Below are 27,248 nucleotides of genomic sequence, written 5' to 3'. Positions count from 1 at the left end.
TTCTTCACAGAAAGAGACGTCAAGCATCAGAAGAGGCTGCCCAGGGCAGTGGTGGAGTCACCATCCCTGGAGGTATTTAAAAGCCGGGCAGACGTGGTGCTGAGGGACATGGGTTAGTGATGGTTTTGTCAGTGTTGGGTTGATGGTTGGACTCGATGACGACAACGGTCCACTCCAACCTGGACAATTCTATGATTCTATCTTCCTTTGGGTGCCTACGTCGAAGCCTTTAAGCCCTCTCCTAAGGTTAAATTCTTGGAAGCTGTGCCATCTGAAGACGGTTTGGGTAGAATATGTGGTGCTACACTTCACGTATGTCCCGGTGTAATTCCAACTGCAGTAATTGGTCTAATGAAAAATATCGCCTCTCTACAAACCTCCCCTTTGTAGAACATAGTGAATACATCACCAGGACAACATTAAAGCTGTCCTTCTAAGATTCAAACACTTTCTCTTGTGGACACTTTTGGGAAAGCAAAGCACAGCTGACACCAGCAAAGTGTTATCTCTTCCCACTTGCTCCAACCCTTCAGCTGCAATTAGTGGAGAGCAGAGTGATTGGGGTGGAGCTTTGTCAAGAAGCCTGTCCTGATGCAGCTCCACCCCCCCCCAGCCAGCAGTCTGGTGTGCACAACAGCAGCATGTCATGGAATCATAGAATGGTTTGGGTTGGAAGGGACTTTAAAGATCATTGAGTTCCAGCCCCCTGACCTGGGCAGGGACACCTCCCACCAGACCACGTTGATCGAAGGCCCCTCCAACCTGGCCTTGAACCACTCCAGGGATGGGGAAGCCACAGCTTCTCTGGGCAACCTGGGCCAGGGTCTCACCACCCTCACAGCAAAGAAGTTCTTCCCCACATCTCATCTCAATCTCCCCTCTTGCAGTGTCAAACCCTTCCCCCTCGTCCTATGGCTCCCCTCCCTGATCCAGAGTCCCTCCCCAGCTTTCCTGGAGCCCCTTTAGGGACTGGAAGGGGCTCTAAGGCCTCCCAGAGCCTTCTCTTCTCCGTGTCACTTAGGTCTAAGCCATGTCCCCCAACCTGTGACAGCTATAGCCATCAGTTGGACATGGACTGACACAGCTTGGCAGCAGCACGGCTCTGGAAATGGTGCAAATTCAAAATCCAACTAAAAATCAAATTGCTGAGAAGCAAGCAAAAATTCACACTTTCCTATAAGGATAATACTTGAATTTCCACGTAATACAGAAATTTATTTTTCACTAATGGAAATCCATTCTTTTCACCAGGATGTCTATTCCTAGGTGCCACATTCTTTTCTCGTTAATAGTATTTTTCTTTCCTCCAAAGTGAGTCACTCTGGAAAATGCCACTCGCTTGAAAGAGAAAAATTGACAAACAAACCCCAACTGTCACGAAAATTAATATTCCCTGCTCTACTACCACATACCCAGAACTTCAAACTTCAATCAGAAAAGAAAAGTTCCAAATTACTCAACAATAGTAAACTGGCTTCAGGACAAGGAAATTAAATTCAAATCGGCAACTGTTAAAATAGTTTCTCCTAATACGCCGCTGAGCACATGATCCGGTTGGCTTTGCTCTTAATTTGGCCGGGAAGCCTTTCGCAGAAAGAAGGAAAATGTTTTTGATGGCTTGCTCAAAAGGAAAAATAGCCATTTATCAGGTTATGTAAAAATCTCAGACTTGTGTTGGAAACTACAGTTTGGCAGAACACGTTTAATTACCGTTGGCTCTTCTAGAACATGAAGTAAAAAATAACTATGTTATAATCGTATTAAGGGTTTGTCTTTGTTGCTTTAAGACAAAGATTTTAGTCAAAGGCCTCATTAAATCTTAGATCATTCTTTGCAGAGCTTAACTCCTCCACGGGTCTACAAAAACAAGGAAGTACAGCTATAATCCAGAGAAATAAAGAAAGATGGAAAGACTTCCAAGGTCTTTTATGCTCAAACATTAAGAAGAACAATTTTCTTCTCAAACAAGAATTGTTCATTATAAACTATAGCTGTTGAAGTGAAATTATTTGTGAAATCAACCCTCAAAAACCAAACACTTTGGTCCATATAGAATTATAGAATGGTTTGGCTTGGAAGGGACCTTAAAGATCATCCAATTCCAACCCCCTTGCCATGGGCAGGGACACCTCCCACCAGACCAGGTTGCTCCAAGCCCCATCCAGCCTGGCCTTGAACCCCTCCAGGGATGGGGCAGCCACAGCTTCTCTGGGCAACCTGGGCCAGGCTCTCACCACCCTCACAGCAAAGAAGTTCTTCCCCACATCTCATCTTAATCTCCCCTCTTTCAGGTTAAAACCTTCCCTCTCGTCCTGTGGCTCCCCTCCCTGATCAAGAGTCCCTCCCCAGCTTTCCTGGAGCTCCTTGAGGGACTGGAAGGGGCTCTAAGGTCTCCCCGGAGCCTTCTCTTCTCCAGGCTGAACCCCCCCAACTCTCTCAGCCTGTCCTCACAGCAGAGGGGCTCCAGCCCTCCCAGCATCTTTGCATCCCTATATAGACAATACTGTAAATATGTGCTAAGTACCTACCCAACAAGGCTCAAGAGAAAACATACTACAAGCCCCATCCAGATGTATAAAGACAATGTGGCTTAACAAAATTAAAAATTACCCATTTAGGATTCTAGTCGAGGCTGAAAGTCTCTGTATCAATCTGTACGATGGCAATTTTGAACTAGAGATGTCGAAAGGGCTATGAAGATGATGAGGGGACTGGAGCATCTCTCTGATGAGGAAAGGCTGAGGGACTTGGGTCTTTTGAGTCTGGAGAAGAGAAGCCTGAGGGGGGATCTGATCAAGGCCTATAAATACTTCAAGGGTGGGTGTCAGGAGGATGGGGCCAGGCTTTTTTCAGTGGTGCCCAGGGACAGGACAAGAGGAAACGGGCACAAACTTGAACGTAAGAAGTTCCATCTCAACATGAGGAGGAACTTCTTTCCTGTGAGGGTGGCAGAGCCCTGGAAGAGGCTGCCCAGAGAGGTGGTGGAGTCTCCTTCTCTGGAGACATTCCAACCCCACCTGGACATGTTCCTGTGCAACCTGCTCTGGGTGGACCTGCTCTGGCAGGGGGGTTGGACTAGATGATCTCCAGAGGTCCCTTCCAACCCCATATCATTCCGTGATTCTGTGTTATGCCCACAAATATTTTCATTACTGATTAATCAGATTCAAGTGTTCATCTGATTTTGAGTTTTGGGACGAATGAAAGTTTTGCTTTGTAATACACTCGCGTTTTGATTCAGTTCCCTCAGAGCCCCTGCAAAACCTACCAGCCGTCGTATCCTAAAAGCCCTGTCTTCCTTTGCACCATGAATATTCAACAGTCAGAATGACATCTTTCCGCACGCATTAATGACTTCGTTAACACGGCAGTTAATTATCCACCTTCTGGACAAGTTCTAAGCATTGGCAAAACAGCCACCGCTTCCTGCAAGGAATATTCTTGTCTCGTAAGTACCAGCATTAATTAAGAGTTGATCTGCAAGCTCCTTAACTAAACTATTCTTTATATTTAAATATTGCAGTTGGGTAAACAGACATCACAGATTAAGGCTATATTCATACCAAATTCATATGCGAGATCTGATCTGTTCTGTAAATTAAAATTATAATGTCTACTGCTGATTGGAAAGCCATAAGCTCTGCTGTATCTGCAAGATGTCTACGTCGGAAGCTCTGCTGCGTTAATTTAAGGATTTAATTTCTGGATTTAATGCAATTAACGGGTAAGCAAACTCATTGCTCTTGTCCACTTCAGTGACAGAAGTTGCCTCCCTCATCTCCCAGCCACGTACGATTACCTCCCTAACCATGCAATTGTACTCTTTAATTTTTTTTAATTCCACTCCTTTTCCAAGGCAAAGGCTGTTTTAATTCATTTTAAGCTTTGAAACAATTTCTCCTCTCCCTTGACAAAATTATTGATCTATTGAAGTTTCAGAGCTTGAACTGTTTTGATCACGACGCAATACTTCCACAACTGACTTGTGCTGCTCATAATAGGTCATTTTATGCCCAAGATAATAAAAAATAGGAATAATAAATAAATATCATACGAATAAACTTCTTTTCTTTCCCCTTCTACATGTTAAAAACCTACCAGACTTCAGGAGTTATCTGGGGAAAGGCTTAAAATACAGATTTTCATTGCAGATCTGCTAAAAAAGAAATGAATCCGTCTTTACTTATTTTGGGGAAGGAGCAAAGGCAAAATAAGGGAACAGGAAAGGCAAAAGGGAACGGGAAACTAAACAGAAAACACACACTTTCAGCTTCCCCACCTCACCTATAATGCATAAATGAGAAAATAAATAAACTAAAAATAATAGGTGATACAGTAGAATCTGGCAGGAGGATGAAGGGAACCCATATTAATGTGTAATTAACCCAGTTAATGTGTAATTTAATAACAAATGCAGCTTTAGATGAATTTAATCTATTAGCAGACCTGCTAATTTTGACAAAGAGCAATATGAAAACTACGAATTTATTGTGCTTTATCAGTCTGCCTCACCCCGACCTGGAATTCAACTTGGTTTCTCCTCTCCACTCCCTTCCAACCCCTCCAAGGGACCTGCCAGCCATCAGATATTAAGAGCAAACCCAATCATAAAATGGGCTTCAAGGTCAGGTTGGACAGGGCTTGGAGCAACCTGGTCTGGTGGGAGGTATCCCTGCCCAGGGCAGGTGGTGGAACTAGATGGTCTTTGAGGTCCCTTCCAACCCAAACCATTCTCTGATTCTATGGTATCAGTGCACCTGAAACCAAACCGAGCATCCTTTTTCCTGAACTGAGCCATTTTCATCCCAAAACGTGCAGAACGAGCACATCCTGAGTGGTTCACTGGAGACTTTCAAAATTACGGAAAATAAATGCCTAATGGAATTTTTAAGTCGCAGGTTATCGACGTTCCATAATATTCCATACTAATGGAAAACACCCCACCCTTTTGGTCACATATTAACCCTACATCCTCCATATTTATCAGCCAGAAGGATGATCAGCAAAAAGCTGAAGATCTGTTCATATTTCACGAGCATCACTTCGGCCTCCTGGAAGAAGATGCCAAACCTGAAGACTTTGCCCAGATTTTGGTCCGTTTCTTAGATGGCCCGGTCAAGCCTCTCTACCATTTGCAGTATCTTCAAAAACGATGTTGAAATAATGGTGTTTACAATCTTTTTAGAGATTTTTCACAGTTATTGCTAAAAATAAATGCTACGTAGGAGATGAAGACAATTGTTGACACTTGATCGTAAAGCGAAGAGGTACAGATTTCTTAACAGCCCCTAATAGAAATTTGTAGGACTTATTAAATTTTAATAATGAGTTATTTTTAAGACAAACTCAATTTATTTTTTTAATTGTAAATACTGTATTTACCTCAATTTCTGTACTTCTCTAGAGCCAAGAAGAGTTTGGAAAGCATGAAACGCCTCCTCTTCACCAACATAAAATTCCTTTTGCCTAGCCCTAGCGCTTGCAAGATATCAAGTTTTAAAACTTTTGTTGTTACAATACATCAGCTTGATTCTCGGTTTCCTTTTAACAAGCAATTTCCCCTGAAGATATAAAGAAGAAAAATCATTTTTGAGCCACTGAGTTTTCTTTTTTTTTTTTTTAAATATAATGGGTTATTTGAAGCTGCTCAGGTTTTGGAATATGAGGATAAATGTCAGGGAGATAAATCACCACCACACCTCGTGAAACTTGCTGCAGAATTCTCAGTAAACAAGCTGGAACATATGGTTATAATTAGGATTTGTACAACCAGAGAAATCAAGAAGCTCTAGACGTGAACCGCGGTCTCGCTACGCTACGTATCCTAAATATGGTCTGTATATACTCAACCATGCACCCTGCCCTAAAGAGCTTCAATTCTATGTATAGGGCAAGAGACAAGGCACTGCCATAAGGGTGGTGGCAGCCAAGGGTCTCCAGTAGCCTCTACCTCTCTAAAAGAAACTAAAAAACCCTACCCTTTGCTCCCTGCCAATGTGGAAGTCACAGCAGAGTCAATGGAAGGCTTCCAAGAACTATGAAGCCCAGGACTTTACAGCAGAAATTGCTCTTTTGGGAAAGGATGTTTTGCTGTTGTTGCCATCAGCGCCTATGAAAAGAGCAGAGGTCCCAGAGCAAAAAGTCTATGCGACCTGTCCAGGTGGTTCTAAATCACTGGTGGTTTACCATCAAAAATCACAGAATCATATGGGGTTGGAAGGGACCTCTGGAGATCATCTAGTCCAACCCCCTGCCAAAGCAGGGCCACCCAGAGCAGGTCCCACAGGAACGTGTCCAGGTGGGGTTGGAATGTCTCCAGAGAAGGAGACTCCACCACCTCTCTGGGCAGCCTCTTCCAGGGCTCTGCCACCCTCACAGCAAAGAAGTTCCTCCTCATGTTGAGATGGAACTTCTTACGTTCAAGTTTATGCCCGTTTCCTCTTGTCCTGTCCCTGGGCACCACTGAAAAAAGACTGGCCCCATCCTCCTGACACCCACCCTTGAAGTATTTATAGGCCTTGATCAGATCCCCCCTCAGTCTTCTCCTCTCCAGACTAAAAGGACCCAAGTCAGGCCAACTTCAAACCAGTTCCTACGGTCCTCATGGCAGCACAGATTTTGGTCAAGAGGAAGCTGCATTACATCCCAACTTGCTGGGAAGCTTTTGCAGACCGAGCCTGCCACAGCCACACCATTACTAATTATCACAGAATCATAGAATGATTTGGGTTGGAAGGGACCTTAAAGATGATCTAGTTCCAACCCCCTGCCATGGGCAGGGACACATCCCACCAGACCAGGTATATAATAATCAACTACTTTGTCTCCAAAAGCATGTGTTTAAGCTGCAGCCACACATTTCGCTCCAGTTTAGACACATCTTTAGAGAAACTTAAAAAAAAAAAAAAGAGTAAAGATCTGGACTTCACATTCAGAATCTTCACGTTCAGGAAGGTCAAAACACCACGATTACAGTGACAAAAAGATGACGCTCTTACAGACTGGAAGCAAGAAGGAAGATGAACGGAGAGAAGTGGGAAAGAAGTCTCGGATCTACATTTTCATTACGGTGAGCACAAGCAGGCAACTAAACATTGACTAAGCTCCAGGGAGACAGATGAGGTTGTAGTTATGTAGCAGATCACACACCAGATCGGTGACACATCACAAAAAGGCTCTGGAAGGTAGAAACAACCAGCCGGAGATATTTGTTAGCAGAAAAAAAGCTTGGTGGAATCGTAATAAACAACAGACACATCACGAGTAGCTTTTTGTGGCTCTCTACTTAGACATCTTTTAATCTAGATATTATAAATTAGACTACTCCAAGCAGAATAACATAATGCAGAGTAAAGTAGATACTTACAGGACAGAAAGTCATTAACGGGCAGGGATGTTTGTCCAGATCCAACCAAAGAGTTACAGACAGGAGAAAATGAGTCCATTATAGACCATCACACACTGAATTCTGCAATTTATATTAATGCTACAACAGTACCTTTGTGGGCCAGATTAGTTATGATGATTGCTCAGGTGATTAACGAAGATTAATCTGCCTTTTCATTACTTTCTTACCCATTAGAGCTATAATCATCTAAACAGCACAAACTAAGTCAATTAGATCTTACCGTTGCAGTAACTCCTAAGATGCATTAAAGTGTTGGGTTTTTTAATAGCAAAATAGAAAGTGGATCAATTATTTCAAATGAAACCATTTAAACTGGCTCATTTTTCATAGAATCACAGAATGGTTAGAGTTGGAAGGGACCTTAAAGATCATCTAGTTCCAACCCCCCTGCCATGGACAGGGACACCTCCCACCAGACCACGTTGCTCAAAGCCCCATCCAGCCTGGCCTTGAACCCCTCCAGGGATGGGGCAGCCACAGCTTCCCTGGGCAACCTGGGCCAGGGTCTCACCACCCTCACAGCAAACAATTTCCTCCTCATATCTCATCTAAATCTCCCCTCTGCCAATTTAAAACCATTACCCCTTGTCCTGTCGCTACACTTCCTGACAAAGAGTCCCTCTCCGGCTCTCCTGTAGGCTCCCTTCAGATATTGGAAGGCTGCTCTGAGGTCTCCCCGGAGCCTTCTCTTCTCCAGGCTGAACAACCCCAGCTCTCTCAGCCTGTCTTCATAGGAGACGGGCTCCATCCCTCTGATCGTCTTCCTGGTCCTCCGCTGGACCCGTTCCAACAGGTCCATGTCCTTTTCAATAGTCTTGAGTCGCACTAACATTTTCCTGCCTTATCATATCACCTGTTTGACAGTTCCTCACTGTAAAATGAGTTTTATTTTGCAATAAAATGACTAATTAAAAAAATTTTCCTCGTCCTCAAAAACTTCTCTCAACTTGGTGAACTGCAGACCATCAATCGGCAAATACTAGTAATACTCTAAAAAAAAAAAAAGAAAGGAGGGGATTTCAAACCAGCAAAAAAAAAAAAAAATATTTGAAGGCAAGTGGGTCAATGTACCCCGTGAAACAAGAAAAGTAATCTCTGATTTCTAATATAGGAGGTCTAATCTCTACTATCATGCATACGTATGTCGTTTATGCATCAACAATATAGATCTACCATCTCTTTACAATTATTTTGCAAACCTTCCAAAAGACTGCCATGACAAAACAGAGTTGACTCAGTAGAGAAGAATGTCCTTTACGAAGTTAAAATAAATCATTATTTCTCCTCCTCCTCCCTCCAAACCCACAATTGCTTAATTAACTACTGGAGGATAACGCAATCGGCAATATATTTTTAATTAAGGGATTTTATAGACAGGATGGAGAACGGTACTTGCAGGCAGAGGGCAAATCAGGGAGAAGGAATGGGTGGGAGGATGTTGGCCATATGGTTTTCAGGGTTGAGAGGCAAAAAAAACCAGGCTACGAAGGGTGAGAGGCAGGAGAAGATGAACTGTGGGAAAGGGTAAACTTGGGCTCGTATCTTGGCTAATTATCACAAGGAGGAGGGGGTGTGCGTGTGTGTGTGTGGATTTAAAGTACTTCTTCTAAGTGTAGATCTACCGCTGCTGTGCAAGCGGCTACAAAATACGCGTAATATAATAAATGGTAAGGTAGATGACTGTGGTCTTAAGTTAAATAATTTCAAATTAACAAGGAAAATAATTATTTTAGGCCTCCAAATCTCATTTGAAAAATAAATTTTTTAAAACCAGGCTCCTATCTCCTTTCATCCTAAGTAGATAATATATAGACTATTTCAGTAAACTTCTTTTAAGCATTACGTGGTATTTCCAAGACCGTGAGCAACATAAATTTTCAATTCTTCCATTCTTCTTTCAATTCTTATCCTGTAAAGATTACTAAATACATTAAAATAACACCATACAGACATCCTATCTAAGTTTTCCACATCTGATCGTTGCTCAAAACGCACGCTTCTGTTCCGAACAGACTATCAGTTCGTGTTGCTGCCTTCTAATTTGTATTTCACTCTACCCATGTACCCGCTGCGATATAAAACCAAGGATTACAAAGAATTACTTTGGAGATGTTATAGATCATAGACTCATAGAATTTTCCAGGTTGGAAGGGACTTTTAAGATCATCTAGTCCAACCATCAACCCAACACTGCCAAGGCCACCACTAACCCATGTCCATCAGCACCACGTCTGCCCGGCTTTTAAATCCCTCCAGGGATGGTGACTCCATCACTGCCCTGGGCAGCCTCTTCCAAGGCTTAATAACCCTTTCCGTGGAAACATTTTTCCTAATATCCAATCTGAACCTCCCCTGGTGCAACTTGAGGCTGTTTCCTCTTGTCCCATCACCTGTGACTTGGGAGAAGAGAACAAATCCCCCCTGCCTACACCCTCTTTTCAGGGAGTTGGAGAGAGCGAGAAGGTCTCCCCTCAGCCTCCTTTTCTCCAGGCTGAACATCCCCAGCTCCCTCAGCCGCTCCTCACAAGACTTGTGCTCCAGACCCCTCACCAGCTCCGTTGCCCTTCTCTGGACACGCTCCAGCACCTCAAATGTCTTTTTTGTGGTGAGGGGCCCAAAAACTGGACACAGTACTCGAGGTGGGGCCTCACCAGTGCCCGGTACAGGGGGACGGTCACCTCCCGAGTCCTACTCACCACGCTGTTTCTGATACAGGCCAGGATGCTGGTGGCCTTCTTGGCCACCTGGGCACACTGCTGGCTCATGTTCAGCCGACAGTTGACCAACACCCCCCGGTCCTTTTCTGCCAGACAGCTCCAGCCACTCTGCCCCAGACCTGTAGTGTCCATGGGGTTGGTGTGACCGAAGCGCAGGACCCAGCACTTTTCCAGGTGATGTCCATTTTGATGTCCAAATATGTCATTTACTCTACCAATCCTACTGTGTCCAAGTTTCATCTATAGTCCAACATCGTACACGGGGAAATAATGAGACAAAAAGCATTAACCAACTCTTTGGGTACAAAGGGAAAAAATATTTCTATTTTCTAACAGGATGAGGTACTTATTTTTTCCCCTCCTTTTCCCAGGCAGGTCATTCGAAAGCACTTTATATATTAAAGCTTGAAATGAAGATACTTAATTCACCGGGAGAAGAGGTGGCACTTCAGGTACTCACGAAAGAAGCAGGAAAATAAGCGTAGGAGTTTGCCAAGGGAGCTGTTAAGAGAATGGTTCAAGAGGAGCAAGGGGGGTGGAAGTGTAGGAAGAGACAAGAACAGACGTAGGCTGAAACCTGAAGAGTTTGCATTAAAAAAAATGCAAACTCGATATACAAGAAGTAAAAAGTCATTGGGGGGGGGGGGGGTATGATATCAGAGGGAGGTAGGAGTGGTGGAAGTTGAGATGGACTTTATAAATCAATCGAGTAACCAGAAATGGGAAAAAAAAAAAAAGAAAAAGCTATTTTTCCTGTGGCAGCACTAAGGTATCAAGACACTCAAGCGTGACCCGGGAGATTAAAACCAAGAAGAATAGAACCAAGAAGAATAAAAACCATCAGGTAAGTAGAGGTATCAAAAAAACCCACAGTGAGAACTACGCAAAAGTACAAACCACACACTGAAAACCGCTTCTGAAAAACATTTTCAGAGCAATTTTTTTCTCTAGGGATTGAAAAGAAGGAAGGGAATGTACCTCTTGGGCCTCAGGAATAAAAAAAAAGGTTGTAGGGAATGATTTAATTCGTTTCTCTTCTCTGTTGAAATAAACTGCAAACCAAGCAATTGTTTTTTGACGTATTTAAACGTTACAGGCACAAACCCAAAATTGGCCGTAGTCGACCTTCCAGCGTGTAAACTGGAAACCAGAAGGGAGACGGGTGTCCCTTCTGGCGCGTAACCTCATCTCACGCAGCAGCAGCAGCGAGGTGTGTTCACCCGGTGAGACAGACAACGTTCTTTTACTGCCTCCATGAGGAGATACACGGGCACTGTCACGGGCTGCAAAAAGAGTTTCTGGCACACCATTCTGCGGCCTGAACTTTAATACCCCGTAGGGATGCCGCCAGGGAATGGATTTCACAAAAGAACAAAAATAAATCGCATCATTTTTAACAGCAGTTGACTGGCAAAGTGTTATTTGGTTTGTCGGGGAAAAAGAAAATAACATATACCTATGCTGTCAGCAATGTATTATATTTTATTCTTAACATACAGAAAAGAAAAACCTTTAGGAAGAATTTTTATATGTAATACACACACCAATAAAACACATCTGGTGTGGGGATGGGAGCAACCACCAAGCACAACAGAGCACATAGTACAAAAAACCACGAGAACCCTCTTTCTTAAGGCATCGAGTCTTTCATATTCTTCAGGCATTATCTCTCTATAGCAAACAGTCCGCCCACGAAAGGTCAGAATCCAGGCATAAAGAATCACAGAATGCTGTGGGGTTGGAAGGGACCTCTGGAGATCATCTAGTCCAACCCCTCTGCCAGAGCAGGTCCACCCAGAGCAGGTTGCAGCGTCCAGGTGGGGTTGGAATGTCTCCAGAGAAGGAGACTCCACCACCTCTCTGGGCAGCCTCTTCCAGGGCTCTGACACCCTCACAGCAAAGAAGGTCCTCCTCATGTTTAGGTGGAACTTCTTACGTTCAAGTTTGTGCCCATTTCCTCTTCTCCTGTCCCTGGGCACCACTGAAAAAAGACTGGCCCCATCCTCCTGACACCCACCCTTGAAGTATTTATAGGCCTTGATCAGATCCCCCCTCAGTCTTCTCTTCTCCAGACTCAAAAGACCCAAGTCCTATTGGACCCAAGTACTATTCAGGAAAAAACATTAGTCAACCTACCGGGAAAGGAATACGCTATAATATGTTATAAAAAAAAAAAAATATCTTATTTAGGCCTATCCCTTACGCCACAGGATCCTCAAGACCGGAAGGGACCTCTCGAGACCACTGAGTCCCACCGTGTGCTCAAGGAGAGCCACAGGGCAGGTCCACTGAGCCATTATGAAGAATAAAATATGCCAAAAAAACCTCTTTCTTACTTTTTAAGTGACTCGAAGCCTGTGATTTATTACATGGGGCGCTAGTTGTTTGTTTGGAGTTTTGGTAATGTCTCAATAAAAGAAAAATAGGGACTAAGCGCTACTTTTACCATGTGCTGTCCTGCAGAAAGAATCACTTCAGATCCTAAAACATCTCGAGATGGACCGTATACGATCACAATCCAGGCCCGTAGACAGCTTTCCTATACTGGTATCGCTTGTTGGAAAAGAAATGGGCTACAGGTGGGTGAGATCAAATAGAAGGCAATATCTCCTAAGGTTTGACATATAGTTTCTATAGAAAGTAAGACTCACTTGCCACCCCAGATGCGATTCCGTAAAGCAGTCCCCCTCCATCTGTTTGCTGCTGAAAGACGTGGGTCCCCGGAGGGGGGCTTCTTTCTTGTCTGATGAAATTATACAGTAAAGTTTTCACGAGTCTGCTGGTATAGGGAACGCTGCAAAGAAGAAAAGAAAATCCATTTAGTTGACTCACAGCTCACCAAAAAAAATTAGGGCGACAAAGCCCAGGCAGGCTGCAAAGGCTGGTGTTTAACGTTAAACACAGCCAGTCGCTCTCCCAGTCTCGGGCAGACTGGAAAGGGAAGGAACGCCAAGGTCTGGCTCGTGTGAAGCCGCCCTGACTTCAGCGGGGCTCTGCAGGAGCAGCCTCAACTCCTTTTTCTTTCATTTCTTCAATATTACTTTTAAATCAATCATTAAATATGCGGAATCGTCGTATTCTTTTACCTCAAGACACAACTGGAAAAATATTTATGCAAGGGAAAGAAACATTATATTTGTTTAGTTTTCACTCCAAGCTTTGGTTCCGTAGAACAAGTAACAATAGGTAACTCCACACAACCCCCACCCAAGAGAATCATAGAATTGTCCGGGTTGGAAGGGACCTTTCAGATCATCGAGTCCAACCATCAACCTGACTCTGATAAAAACCCATCACTAACCCATGTCCCTCAGCACTATGTCAACCCACGTTTTGAATACCTCCAGGGATGGTGACTCCACCACTGCCCTGGGCAGCCTCTTCCAAGGCTTGACAACCCTTCAGGGAAGAAATTTTTCCCAATATCCATCCTAAACCTCCCCTGGTGCAACTTGAGGCCATTTCCTCTTGTCCCATCACCTGTGACTTGGGAGAAGAGACCGACCCCCCCTGGCTACACCCTCCTTTCAGGGAGTTGGAGAGAGCAAGAAGGTTTCCCCTCAGCCTCCTTTTCTCCAGGCTGAACACCCCCAGCTCCCTCAGCCGCTCCTCACAAGACCCGTGCTCTATTGTACACCATGATGCAGTGCAGTATTTTCTGTGCAAAACCTATAATAATAATTTTGCTACCACTTGTTCTGGCGAGTTGGTGGTTGTTTCAATTCTTTGCCACGGTGGTTTGGACGCGTTTTAGTCAGGCCACTCTCCATCCTCTCGCAACTTGAAATTCCAGGTGGGCAGATTTTTGGTAAACGTATCTATTGTCTGGTTTTCTGAAGTTTCTACTAGATGTAAGAGAAGTCCCTTTCAACTGGGATAGTTTTATGATTCTATGACCCACAGCTGAATTAAAAAAAAAAACCATCCTAAAAAGTGAAAGCCTGTTTTAAGTTAATGAAATTACCCTCCAAAAATGAAAACGGCTTCCAAAATAGTTTTACTGAAGTCTGGGCTGTGAGATTTAAACGTGAAACCTTCCAACAGTCTTTACGGGTGTTTGCTTTTGTGTTTTAGGGGTTTTTTTGACCAAACCAAGTTTTTTATCAAAATGTATTTCACTGTCTTTTCTTTTTAAGTACAAACAGCCCAAACAAGTCATCGGAAGCATTTGCTTTGCCATTACCGCCACACAGCGAGACCTGGACAGGCTGGAGAGTTGGGCAGGGAGGAACCTGATGAACTTCAACAAGGGCAAGCGTCGGGTGCTGCACCTGGGGAGGAATAACCCCCTGCACCAGGACAGGCTGGGGGTGACCTGCTGGAGAGCAGCTCTGAGGAAAAAGACCTGGGAGTCCTGGTGGACAACAGGATGCCCATGAGCCAGCAATGTGCCCTTGTGGCCAAGAAGGCCAAGGGCATCCTGGGGGGCATCAGGAAGAGTGTGGCCAACAGGTCGAAGGAAGTCATCCTCCCCCTCTGCTCTGCCCTGGGGAGGCCCCAGCTGGAGCACTGGGACCAGTTCTGGGCTCCCCAGTTCAAGAAGGACAGGCAACTGCTGGAGAGGGGACAGCAGAGGGCTACAAAGATGATGAGGGGCCTGGAGCATCTCTCTGATGAGGAAAGGCTGAGGGACTTGGGTCTTTTGAGTCTGGAGAAGAGAAGCCTGAGGGGGGATCTGATCAAGGCCTATAAATACTTCAAGGGTGGGTGTCAGGAGGATGGGGCTGGTCTTTTTTCAGTGGTGCTCAGGGACAGGACAAGAAGAAATGGGCAAAAACTGGAACATAAGAAGTTCCACCTAAACATGAGGAGGAACTTCTTTCCTGTGAGGGTGGCAGAGCCCTGGAAGAGGCTGCCCAGAGAGGTGGTGGAGTCTCCTTCTCTGGAGACATTCCAACCCCACCTGGACATGTTCCTGTGGGACCTGCTCTGGGTGGCCCTGCTTTGGCAGGGGGTTGGACTAGATGATCTCCAGAGGTCCCTTCCAACCCCATATCATTCTGTGATTAGGTACCAGCCCAGAACGCAACGTACCATCGACCGTGCATCAGATACTTGTGAATGATGCTCTCTCGTAGAATCTCTTTGTGGAATAACTGGCAGGAGAGGAAGACGATGAGAGTTGTCACGGCTTCCAAGGAAATGCTGTATGTAATATCTCTGCAGGAAAAAAAAAAAAAGAAGGAAAATTTATGGGGATTAATCCACTGGGGTTTTGTTTAAAAATTGACTTCCAAGAACACTTGGTAGCTTCACCTGAGGTTATACACCATTTAGCACACTGAGTTTCAACTGGGAACACATAAACAAGAAATTCAAAAAACCCAGAATCACTTCGTACCAACAATGGGTTGTTTTTCTTAGACATAAGCATTTTCTTTTTGATATGCCAAAAGACAAGACAATGCAAAAAAAAAAAAATTGAGATACTGCCCAGAACATTCCAGCTGCGATGTTCAGGCTACGCTTCACTCTAAAAATAATAAATACATCTCAAAAGCCTAGCCTTTGTCCTGTTAAAATGAAATTGTCACAAAACCACCATGCTAAGTCGGGGAAAATGTCCAGTAGCCAAACACAGCTCCATCCGCCAGGAAAAGTGGATCCCTAAGAAAGGAATATAATATATATAAAACATAATAGTTTAAGTGTAAGAAATGCTCAGGATGTCAAGATACTACATACAGTTGTTCAGTTTTAAACGGGATTTTTGAGGTAACAGTGAAGATATTACAGCCAATCCCAAAGAACGCGCTGTAATGATTTAATACTGGCACCAGATAGTTTAATAGAGCTCATTAAGGTTAATTAGGGAAGGCCGTGCAGCAAAATGGATGCGAGAGAGAGTCAGTATTTGGGATGTCTTGTGCTTTCTGTTCCCATCTCTGTCTATGATGTCCTTGTTACGCATCTCGTTTTTAAAAGGGGGAGAAAAATGGCATTTGCCCCCTTAATTAGTACTAAATCTTAGCCTCCAGGAAACCTTTTAAGCCATAATGAAATAACTTGGATGCGAGCCAGCATCAGTTTTGCTTTCAACCAAAGACCGCTTTTTCCCTCCTCCAAAAATAAGGAGACAATTCATTCGGCCCAACGGGACCATCCTGTAAATCATTAGAAAGACGGTTATTAAGTACTTCTAATCATAGAATCATCCAGGTTGGAAAAGACCCTTGGGATCATCGAGTCCAACCATCTACCCTACACTACAAAGTTCTTTCCTACACCATATCCCCCAACACCACATCTAAACGGCTCTTAAACACATCCAGGGATGGTGACTCAACCACCTCCCTGGGCAGCCCGTTCCAGTGTCTGATCACTCTTACTGTGAAGAATTTTTTCCTAATGTCCAGTCTAAACCTACCCTGCTGGAGCTTGAAGCCATTCCCTCTTGTTCTATCGCTATTTGCTTGTGAGAAGAGACCAGCACCAACCTCTCTACAGTGTCCTTTCAAGTAGTTGTAGAAAGTGATGAGGTCTCCCCTCAGTCTCCTCTTCCTCAAACTAAACAGTCCCAGCTCCCTCAATCGTTCTTCCTACGATTTATTCTCCAGGCCCTTCACCAGCTTCGTTGCCCTCCTCTGCACTCGCTCCAGCACCTCGATATCTCTCTTGGATTGAGGTGCCCAAAACTGGACACAATACTCCAGGTGTGGCCTCACCAGTGCTGAGTACAGGCGGACAATCACCTCCCTACTTCTGCTGGTCACGCTATGTCTAATACAAGCCAGGATGCCGTTGGCTTTCTTGGCCACCTGGGCACACTGCCGGCTCATATTCTAATATTTCCCCCCCTAATTTATTTCACAGAATCACAGAATCTTCTAGGTTGGAAGGGACCTTCAAGATCATCTTGTCCAACCATCAACCTAACTGACAAAAATAAACACCCACAAAACAACAAAATGCAACATCATCACTAAACCATGTCTCCCAGCACCATGTCAACCTGTCTTTTAAATACCTCCAGGGATGGTGCCTCAACCACCTCCCTGGGCAGCCCATTCCAATGTCTGATAACCCTTTCAGTGAAAAAATTTTTCCTAATATCCAACCTGAACCTCTCCTGGCGCAACTTGAGGCCATTTCCTCTTGTCCTGTCACCCGTGTCTTGGGAGAAGAGACCGACCCCCGCCTCTCTACACCCTCCTTTCAGGTAGTTGTAGAGAGCGAGAAGGTCTCCCCTCAGCCTCCTTCTCTCCAGGCTGAATAACCCTAGGTCCCTCAGCCTCTCCTCATAAGGCTTGTGCTCCAGACCCCTCACCAGCTCCGCTGCCCTTCTCTGGACACGCTCCAGCCTCTCAATGTCTTTTTTGTGGTGAGGGGCCCAAAACTGGACCCAGCCCTCGAGGTGGGGCCTCACTAGTGCCCAGTAAAGGGGGACCATCACCTCTTGAGTCCTACTCGCCACGCTGTTCCTGACACAGGCCAGGATGCTGGTGACCTTCTTGGCCACCTGGGCACACCGCTGGCTCATGTTCAGCCAACAGTCAACCAACACCCCCAGCTCCTTTTCTTATGGGCAGCTCCAGCCACTCTGCCCCAGGCCTGTAGTGTCCATGGGGTTGGTGTGACCCAAGAGCAGGACCCAGTACTTGGCCTTATTGAACCTCATCCCATTGGCCTCAGCCCAGCCAGCCAGCCTGTCCAGGTCCCTCTGCAAAGCCTTTCTACCCTCCAGCAGGTCAACACTCCCACCCAACTTAGTGTCGTCTGTGAACTGACTGAGGGTGCACTCAATCCCCTCGTCCAGATCATTGATAAAGATGTTAAAGAGAACGGGTCCCAGTACCGAGACCTGGGGGACACCACTCGTGACCGGCCACCAACTGGGTTTAACTCCATTCACCACCACTGTCTGGGCCCGGCCTCCAGCCAGTTTTTAACCCAGCAGAGGGTACTCCCATCCAAGCCATGGGCAGCCAGGTTCTCCAGGAGGATACTGTGGGAGACTGTATCAAAGGCTTTACTAAAGTCCAGGTAAACAACATCCACAGCCTTTCCCCTCATCCACCAAGCGGGTCACTTTGTCATAGGAGGAGATCAGGTATGTCAAGCAGGACCTGCCCCTCGTTAACCCGTGCTGGCTTTATTATTTCCATATTTTAATATTATTTATATTTATTATTTTATATTATTTCCACAATACGCATCATAATCAAATATCATTAAGTTACAACAGGCGTCCAGCATCGATTATCGAGGGGTTTTTTGACCTGGGATCTACTGGAAATTCAAATATCTATTAATACCTTTCAAATTCAATGATTTTACACTATCTCTAGTTAAAAATAAAAATTAAAATATTAGCATCACTGTGTGTTTAAGCAGCGATGCTGCATTTTTCTTCGTTACAATCTCGCCTTCCAAAATTTTTACTCTTTAACAGTTAAAACGCGTATAAACATAAAACTAAGTGCTCTTTCAAATAACAATGGCTTGAAAACTAAAGTACAACCTCCCCTTGAAACACAATAAATTAATCACAATAAAAAACAAACTGACTGGACTAAAACTCTTCCCGAGTCTCGGCACGGGAACTGGTGTGGTCCTGACCAAAATGAATAGGATTTTATTTTGAAGAATAATTAAAAAAAACTCCAATAAATGAATGTTCTCAAGTTTGCTGCTAGAAATACCGTAAATAACCTGTAAAGAACGAGAAGGGTTTCACGGATCCGGGTGTACAAAGCGCTTAAGTTAAGCTCTTCCGCGGTAACTCCAGGCCGGAGTTTCTGAGCAAAGAGAGCGCGAGTTCTTCGTTGGAAGTCAGGAGCAAACTGGAATCCCAATTTCCTGGATCCCGGTCCACAGAACGGCGCTACCTCTGATACAGAAATGTTTTTGAAAGTGAAGGTTACGCAAACTCAGTGTTTTTATTTTCTCCCGCGTGATTTAACTCTCGGAATGCGTAATAGTTCTAGGTCAGGAAGAGACCGACTGTTGGCATTCAAGTTCTTCCTTTAAAATCACGAAGTACAGGGTAATTACTCCTCGTTTTGGGGAGTTACCTGACTTTTTGCCCACTACCGAGGAAGTTCGCCAGCGTAAACGCCGTTAATTAGATGGGGCCAGAGGTGACGTTGTGATCCGGTTCCACAGCCAATCCGTCTCAGCCAGGAGCAAAGTTGGGTTGGGAACGGCTCCCGCTCCCCCTCTCCGACACCGGGATGCTTTGCCATCCAACGCCCACCTCCATCCCAACCACAGCAGGGACCAAAAAAAAAAAAAAAAAAATCCCTATTTCCCGATTATTAACACTTTATCCAGCAGCGCAAAAAAGAAAAAAAAAAAAAAAAATTCAGAAATGTTTTTCCATCAAAATAAAAACAACAGCTTGGAAAAAAAAAACCCACTTTTTACCTATAGGAAAAAAAAAAATAACTATAATAATTCAGAAGCCTGTCATTACTGAGATGGAAAACACACGAATAATGTCTCCAACCCTGGGATGATGAAACGAAAAGGGTGACTTCGTGACAAGCCACCACGTCCAAACCAGGGGGGTCACTTTGCCGAGAAGAACCGAATTTCAGAGTCTTTTTTCAGATGCTTTTTCTTTTTTTTTTTTTTATTTCTCTCTCTCCGTCTCTATCATTCATTCATTTCTTTTTCTGACAAACCGCACGAGGAGACGTTACACAATTCTATTCTATTTTTACGACATTCAGTGTAAGGATATAAAGGTCACCGTGATGTATTAAGTAATTTATTTACTTTTTTTTTTTTTAAATCTGCTTTCAATACCCTTACGTAACTCTGAAAGAAAAAAAAAACAAACCAACAAAAATAGCAAATTATTCCAATTTTCTTCCTATTGCAAACCCAGTTAGAGCACATTTAATTGCCGAAACGTTCCGCTCAACCTGTAGAATCTGTTCAAATTAAATCCGTTCTGACATAAACCCGACCAGAGCCCTGATATCTGGGATAACCCCTCGGCTCCGGTCACCCTTAATTTATCAACGGGAGGATAAAGCTCCGGGAGCAAAATTTTTTTCACCACGCCAAGGGTCAAACGTACAATTTTCTGAAACTCAAGCATTTCTAAAGGGTCACAACAACTACCACGAACCTCTTTTAACTTCAAAGAAAATACTGTTTATTTATATTAAGAGGCTATAGAATAATGGGGGGTTGGTTTTTGATTTTTTTTTTTTTTTCACTTTTTTAATTTTTTTTCTTTTATATTCAAAGCTATCGGTCATATAGAATGACTTTACGCGGAATTTATGCTGATCTCCGACTTCCTCTGAAAACCGTCTGCTTGCAGATAAGGAGGAAAGCAGAACTAATGAACTCATGTATCAATTACACGTCAAAACTCTTTAGCTATTTACTGCAGAAAACCAGAACCGCGCGACGTTTTGAGTTTCTACGGGTTTTGGTTTGTTTTTTTTTTTTTCCCCTTCCCGAGAGTGTCTTATAAAACAAACAAAAAAACCCCCATAGAACTCAGATACATCCCGAATAAATGGGCTTCATAGAGCAATGTACGAAGCATACGCAGGTTTTTTGGGGTTGTTTTTTTTTTAAGTCCTCCTTCTGGATTTTCTCTTTTGGAGATTTTAATAGTTATTCTCACTTAATTTTTTCCTTTTTTCTCCTCCCTCTCCTTCCCACTGGAGGATATAATCCCATACCAGGTAGACAACCTGACAGATATCATTTTTTCCTCCCTTTAAGACTCATTTCTCTGCTCCGTTTGGGTTCTTTCTTTATTACAAATACCCGTCCTCGTTGATACCACATTTCCTACAGCATGAAACAAAGCAAGTGCCAGTTTCATTAACCAGATGGAAACGGTTCAGGTTCTGCTTTAAAGGTTAAAACCGACTTTCGGCAACAAAACCTTATATACACACATTTACTCTCTAAAGCAAAAGACGTATCATACATAGCGGGGATTATCTTGAAATCGGAATTCTTCAAAAAATCATAGAATGGTTTGCGTTGGAAGGGGCATTAAAGACCATCCAGTTCCAACCCCACTGCCACGAGCAGGGACACCTCCCACCAGACCAGGTTGCTCCAAGCCCCCTCCAACCTGGCCTTGAACACCTCCAGGGATGGGGCAGCCACAGCTTCCCTGGGCAACCTGGGCCAGGGTCTCACCACCCTCACAACAAAGAAGTTCTTCCCCAGATCTCATCTCAATCTCCCCTCTTTCAGTTTAAAATCCTTCCCCCCTCATCCTATGGCTCCCCTCCCTGATCAAGAGTCCCTCCCCAGCTTTCCTGGAGCCCCTTGAGGGACTCCCCAGAGCCTTCTCCTCTCCAGGATGAACCCCCCCACCTCTCTCAGCCTGTCTTCACAGCAGAGGGACTCCAGCCCTCGCAGCATCTCCGTGGCCTTCTCTGGACCCATTCCAACAGGTCCATGTCCTTCTGGTGTTGGGGGCTCCAGAGCTGGACACAGTACTCCAGGTGGGGTCTCACAAGATCTGCGTTAGCAAGAGTAACTCCAGCTTCAGATCAGCATACGCCAAGTCCGGTTGAGGATTATCTCCCTCTAAGGTCTCTCCCCCAGGAGACGCTCTCAGCCTGTCCTCACAGGAGAGGTGCTCCAGCCCTCTGATCATCTTCCTGGCCCTCCGCTGGACCCATTCCAAGAGGTCCATGTCCTTCCTGTGTTGAGGACTCCAAAGCTGGACACAGTACTCCAGGTGGGGTCTCACCAGAGCAGAGGGGCAGAATCACCTCCCGCGACCTGCTGGCCACACTTCTCTTGATGCAGCCCAGGATGCGGTTGGCTTTCTGGGCTGCCAGTGCACGTTGCCGGCTCACGTTGAGCTTCTCATCCACCAACACCCCCAAGTCCTTCTCCTCAGGGCTGCTCTCCAGCCATTCTCCACCCAACCTGTATTTGTGCCTGGGATTTGTGCCAGGACCCTGCACTTGGCCTCGATGAACTTCATGAGGTTTGCACAAGCCCACCTCTCAAGCCTGTCCAGGTCCCTCTGGATGGCATCCCTTCCTTCCAGCGTGTCGACCGTGCCACTGAGCTTGGTGTCATCGGCAAACTTGCTGAGGGTGCACTCGATCCCACTGTCCACGTTTCCAACAAAGATGTTGAACAGTACTGGTCCCAGTACCGACCCCTGAGGAACACCACTCATAATGACTTGAGCTCCAAAATTCCTGGATTCTGGCAAAGCATAAGTGTGTGTAGGTATTTAACACACCTTTTGGTATCTACATTTCAGGTGATACATCAATGGATTCCTTCCAAAAGCAATTACATCAGATCATTTCAACTTTAACGAATGCTTTTCAATTAAACAACCACGCAGTATTTGTGTTTTAGTGATCTTTAGACAACAACTCTTGAAAATAAAATGCCAAAAATTTAAAGCCAGCTACACTTTCCATCTTAATCCCTTTTTTTCAGGTGGATAGAAGCCCAGGATCTGTGCTCTTTGAGAGACCTATTTCCCTGGAAGCACTGCTTTAAAGCAGGGCTGAATTTAGACTTAAAAAATAATAATCATAGAATGGTTTGGGTTAGAAGGGACCTTTAAAGATCATCTAGTTCCAACCCCCCTGCCATGGGGGGTTGTACCCTCCATGTGCCGCTTCAGAAGAAATCGGTAGAGTAATAATTCTTCCAGGGTACAAACTTGGAAGTATAACGTATCTCTTCTGGTCTTCCATCAAGAACATACATTTTCATTGATTTATTTTATTTATTAATTGTGGTGGCAGATCTGTAAAGTCCATCAGAGCTAACAAGCTTCAGTTTTTTGGGGCTGGAGAACCCCATCAGACCATCTATCTCCACATCACACCCTCACAAAGTTTCGTCTGCTTGAAGTGGGGCAAGATTCTACCTTGCCCTTTTACAGACAGTTATTTCGATGCCAATATTGCGATTCGAAAGTTCCAAATGTCTGAAAAAGAGGTCTATGGTCAAAAGGGTAATTTTTAACAAAAATAGAAGATCTTTTTTTGTGGTAGAAACAGGAAAAGAGCACACACAAGCAGCCAGTTAAGGCAACCTGCCTGAGCAATAACTCTTCCAACTGGAATAGCTTGACCACTGGCCACCACTTGGACACACAGACAAGTCCTCGCACTAACTGGTACCACCAAAGCAAAAACCACGACACTCCAGTAGGTTTCGAAGTAGATTTCTTCTGAGCTACAAAGAAAATGCTGGAGTCTAGAGCAGACCAAAACATGAAGATCATCAGAGCGAGGTCATCTGTCGATCGCAGCCGGCGGGGAAAATACAAACCCCAAAATACTCTTTGTCTGCTCCTGCAGACTCAAGTTCAGAAACATAGAATCATAGAATGGTTTGGGATGGAAGGGACATTAAAGATCAGGAGTCTGATGCTACCACCAACTTCTGTATCTAAATTGCTAAGGAGAACAATATTAGCATAATTACTATTTCCAAATGATGCAATAGAATCATAGAATCATCCAGGTTGGAAGAGACCCTTGGGATCATCGAGTCCAATAAAGCCCACAGAAGAACAACTACGGGCCTGTTAAAACCTCAGCTCCCTGGTGCCCTGGCATCTGCTTTTTCTATTCCAGACCACGTGGGTGACCTTCTGTCGGTGTCATCTACCCAGAACTTCGACGATCTACCTACATGTCACCATCCTGCTGCTGCTGGCCCTTCTCCAACACCAAGCACCGCACTCTGTGCCCACCGCATCGTTCAGCTTTGTTCTCTGCCTGCAAGTAGAGGGGTCTCTGAAAGAGAAACCACTTATAGAGGCAACATATAGGAAAAAAATCTCAGCTGGGAACTCCAATTACCACTCCGAGGGCACAAGCTGTTGTAAACGCTTTAATTACTCAATGAATCGCGGCTATTTCTACAGCTCAGCAAAGAGAGGCTGAGAGCTCATAAATGATTTCACACCTACAGAGAAAACAGGCTGAAAAGTCAGGAACAAACCTCTGGGTTTCAACTCCCACCACCAGACCAAACCCCCCCCCGCCCCTCCCAAGTTTAAATGTTTTCCTGAACTTTCACCCAGCCAGTGCTGTCTACTCCGAGTATTAAAAGGTTAAAAGGTAACTCATTTTCTAATTTCGGAGAGTTGCCAAAAGGGCTGATTCATACAAAAACCTCTCAAATCATACAGGAACCAGGTTTCATTTCCCTGCTTCCTGAGGGCCCACCAGAAAGGTGAAAGAGGAGTCACCGCAGAGAATAGGAGCAGTTTTGAAAACTGGAAAGCGAGGAGAATATCTGGTTATCGGGCTCAGGATACAAGTACAACAATTCTAAGGGAACATAATCTTTCCTCTTGGAATCGCTCCTAATTTTACACCCACTGATGGCACATACACAGCGCGGCAGCGGATAACGCACCCCGCTCGTTACAGCTCACTCCAAACGTTTGGGAGATGTCCCAGAGGAGCACTCGAGAAACACCAACTGGAAGCAGAGAACATCTCTGACATTTCCTACTGCATCTCCCCCCGAACTGGATATTCTTCACTGGGAGACTGCACGAGAGGGAGAAAACAACCAAAGATGGACTGTCCAGTTCTGGGCTCCCCTGGTTCAAGAAGGACAGGGAACTGCTGGAGAGAGTTCAGAGGACACCACAAAGATGATCAAGGGACGGGAGCATCTCTCTGATGAGGAAAGGCTGAGAGACCTGGGGCTGTTCGGCCTCGAGAAGAGAAGACTGAGGGGGGACCTCATCAATGCCTATAAATATCTAAAGGGTGGGTGTCAAGAGGATGGGGCCAGACTCTTCTCAGTGGTGCCCGGTGACAGGACGAGGGGCAACCGGCACAAAGCGGAACATGGGAAGTTCCATCTGAACATGAGGAGGAACTTTTTTTTTTTTGAGGGTGGCAGAGCCCTGGAAGAGGCTGCCCAGAGAGGTGGTGGAGTCTCCTTCTCTGGAGACACTCAAACTCCCCCTGGATGGGTTCCTGTCCAACCTGCTCTGAGTGACCCTGCTTTGGCAGGGGGTTGGACTAGATGATCTCCAGAGGTCCCTTCCAACTCCCACCAGTCTGTGATCCTCTGTTGGCAACACTCTAAAGGGAGTATTCTAAAGGATAAAACAAAAGTTGGATTCAAGACCTTGTATTCCCAGGACTATTCCTAAATCATCTGAGACTACGTGTGCCTGTAAACAATTTCACCTCATTGGCATTCAGTTCCTCCCACTACAGACTAAAAATATTACAAATAATCTAAGACTTAAGTGTTGAACAGAGCATCCATATTCTTCTGTATTTACCTTGCACATCAACAAGGCTTGTAGAGTCACATCCATTAAATCTAAGCAAAGGACTTCAAAGAAGAGAGCAGGCTGGATGGGGCTTTGAGCAACCTGGTCTAGTGGGAGGTGTCACTGCGAATGGCATGGGGGTTGGAACTAGATGGTTCTTTAAGATCCCTTCTAACCCAAACCATTCTATGATTCTGATTCTACGAAAAGGTAGCCACAAAGATGACCCAAGTGCTCAAAAAGCTACTGCAGACCATTGCAGAGATCTGGGAAGAGCCAGACACAGGAATCACGTCCTGTGTTTCAGCCATGAAGACAGCGTGAAAGGCAGACCTGCTCCATGGTCTCTCTGTACCAGCACTTCTCTGAGGGAGCTGGGGATGTTCAGCCTGGAGAAAAGGAGGCTGAGGGGAGACCTTCTCACTCTCTACAACTCCCTGAAAGGAGGGTGTAGCCAGGGGAGGTCGGTCTCTTCTCCCAAGGAACAGGCTATGGGACAAGAGGAAAAGGCCTCAAGTTGCACCAGGGGAGGTTTAGGATGGATATTGGGAAAAAATTCTTCACCAAAAGGGTTGTCAAGTCTTGGAACAGGCTACCCAGGGCAGTGGTGGAGTCACCATCCCTGGAGGGATTTAAAAGCCGGGCAGACGTGGTGCTGAGGGACATGGGTTAGTGGTGGCTTTGTCAGTGTTGGGTTGATGGTTGGACTCGATGATCTGAAAGGTCCCTTCCAACCTAACCAATTCTATGACTCTAAATGTGAGCCACTGGTTTGAAAGCAGAGCCATCATGACGTTGTGGTAGCAATAATCTCTTGGGGTCTCATGGCCATCTTAGCAATGGAGAAAAAAGGTTTATGTCTGTCAACCTGGTCACTGTCACTGATTTGAAAGTCTGCAAACCCTCAAGTTGCCAAAAAGAGACACTTAGAGGCCACAAATCTGCCATCAGAAAAGAGGATTTAAGAGCAATGAAGAAAATCTTCCAAATAAATAAATAAATAAATTTTATTTATCGCACCACCACGGAAACACAGAATGCTATGGGGTTGGAAGGGACCTCTGGAGATCATCTAGTCCAACCCCCTGCCAAAGCAGGTCCCACAGGAACATGTCCAGGTGGGGTTTGAATGTCTCCAGAGAAGGAGACTCCACCACCTCTCTGGGCAGCCTCTTCCAGGGCTCTGCCAAAGTGCAGCAGCCAATAAAACCCCCTTTATATTCAACACACCCCTCCTACACAGAGCACAGCAGTCTCAAATTTTGAGGTTCTTCAAAAAGTGAAGGAACACAAACCTCCTTCAGTTTGGATATTTTTGCTGCCTTCAGCCTAAGTTTCAACAGATGGAAGTTCCCCTTTGATGATTAAAGCACGTTGCCAAAAACGCTCAAGTCAAATAACTCTTCAAATACTGGAGCTACTACAATCTTGATAAAAAGTTCCTTGAATAGTCCTTTTTTTTTAAAAAAAAGGCACTATTCCGACCTATTGTTTTGAAAGTAATGAAAAAAATTAAATTATTACATTCATGAAATAGGACAGAAAACAATTCTTAACATCTTCGCTGCTGCAAGGTAAAAAAAAAAAAAGCCTAAATATTTCTCGTTATCTGTACATGGCATCGTTCCTACATTGCGATGATTCCACGGAGCTTTATAATCAATTATATCGCCCTTCTCCCGCCTACGTTCGACTTTTAAGCTCCCAGGAAATGCAAGGAGCATCTTTAAATGAGTCAAAACCCGGTTAACATTTAACTTTTGGAAGTAACGGTCGTTTTAGGTTACAAATCTTAGCAACTAGACAAAAATAATGGAAGGTAATAGAAATATCAACTAACTTCTACCGGCACCACGGGGAGCTACTTACCAGTGATGTAACTAGATCACAGGATTTCATTTTTCCT

At 44.7% G+C, this 27,248-nt stretch overlaps 1 protein-coding gene across 13 annotated transcripts in view; it reads right to left on the bottom strand.

Annotated features, from left to right (window-relative positions):
- The window catches only part of DYM (dymeclin), a 264,015-nt gene that overhangs the window by 197,002 nt on the left and 39,765 nt on the right, over positions 1 to 27,248 (bottom strand). For 8 of the 13 annotated variants that reach the window (XM_074165634.1, XM_074165630.1, XM_074165639.1 and 5 more), the window contains 2 exons: positions 15,160 to 15,285; positions 12,777 to 12,919 (listed from right to left, as the gene is read on the bottom strand). The exons of 3 other annotated variants lie outside the window; for them this stretch is intronic. In XM_074165634.1, the coding sequence (XP_074021735.1) occupies positions 12,777 to 12,919; positions 15,160 to 15,285 (269 nt within the window). The remainder of the gene's footprint in view (positions 1 to 12,776; positions 12,920 to 15,159; positions 15,286 to 27,248) is intronic. 2 more of the 13 variants (XM_074165633.1, XM_074165637.1) reach the window with 1 other exon arrangement.

This window comes from Numenius arquata, chromosome Z (genome assembly GCF_964106895.1).
Source record: "Numenius arquata chromosome Z, bNumArq3.hap1.1, whole genome shotgun sequence".
Classification (NCBI taxonomy): Eukaryota; Metazoa; Chordata; class Aves; order Charadriiformes; family Scolopacidae; genus Numenius; species Numenius arquata.
Note: the sequence above shows the minus strand (reverse complement) of the source record. Positions and strands in the feature narration are given on the sequence as shown.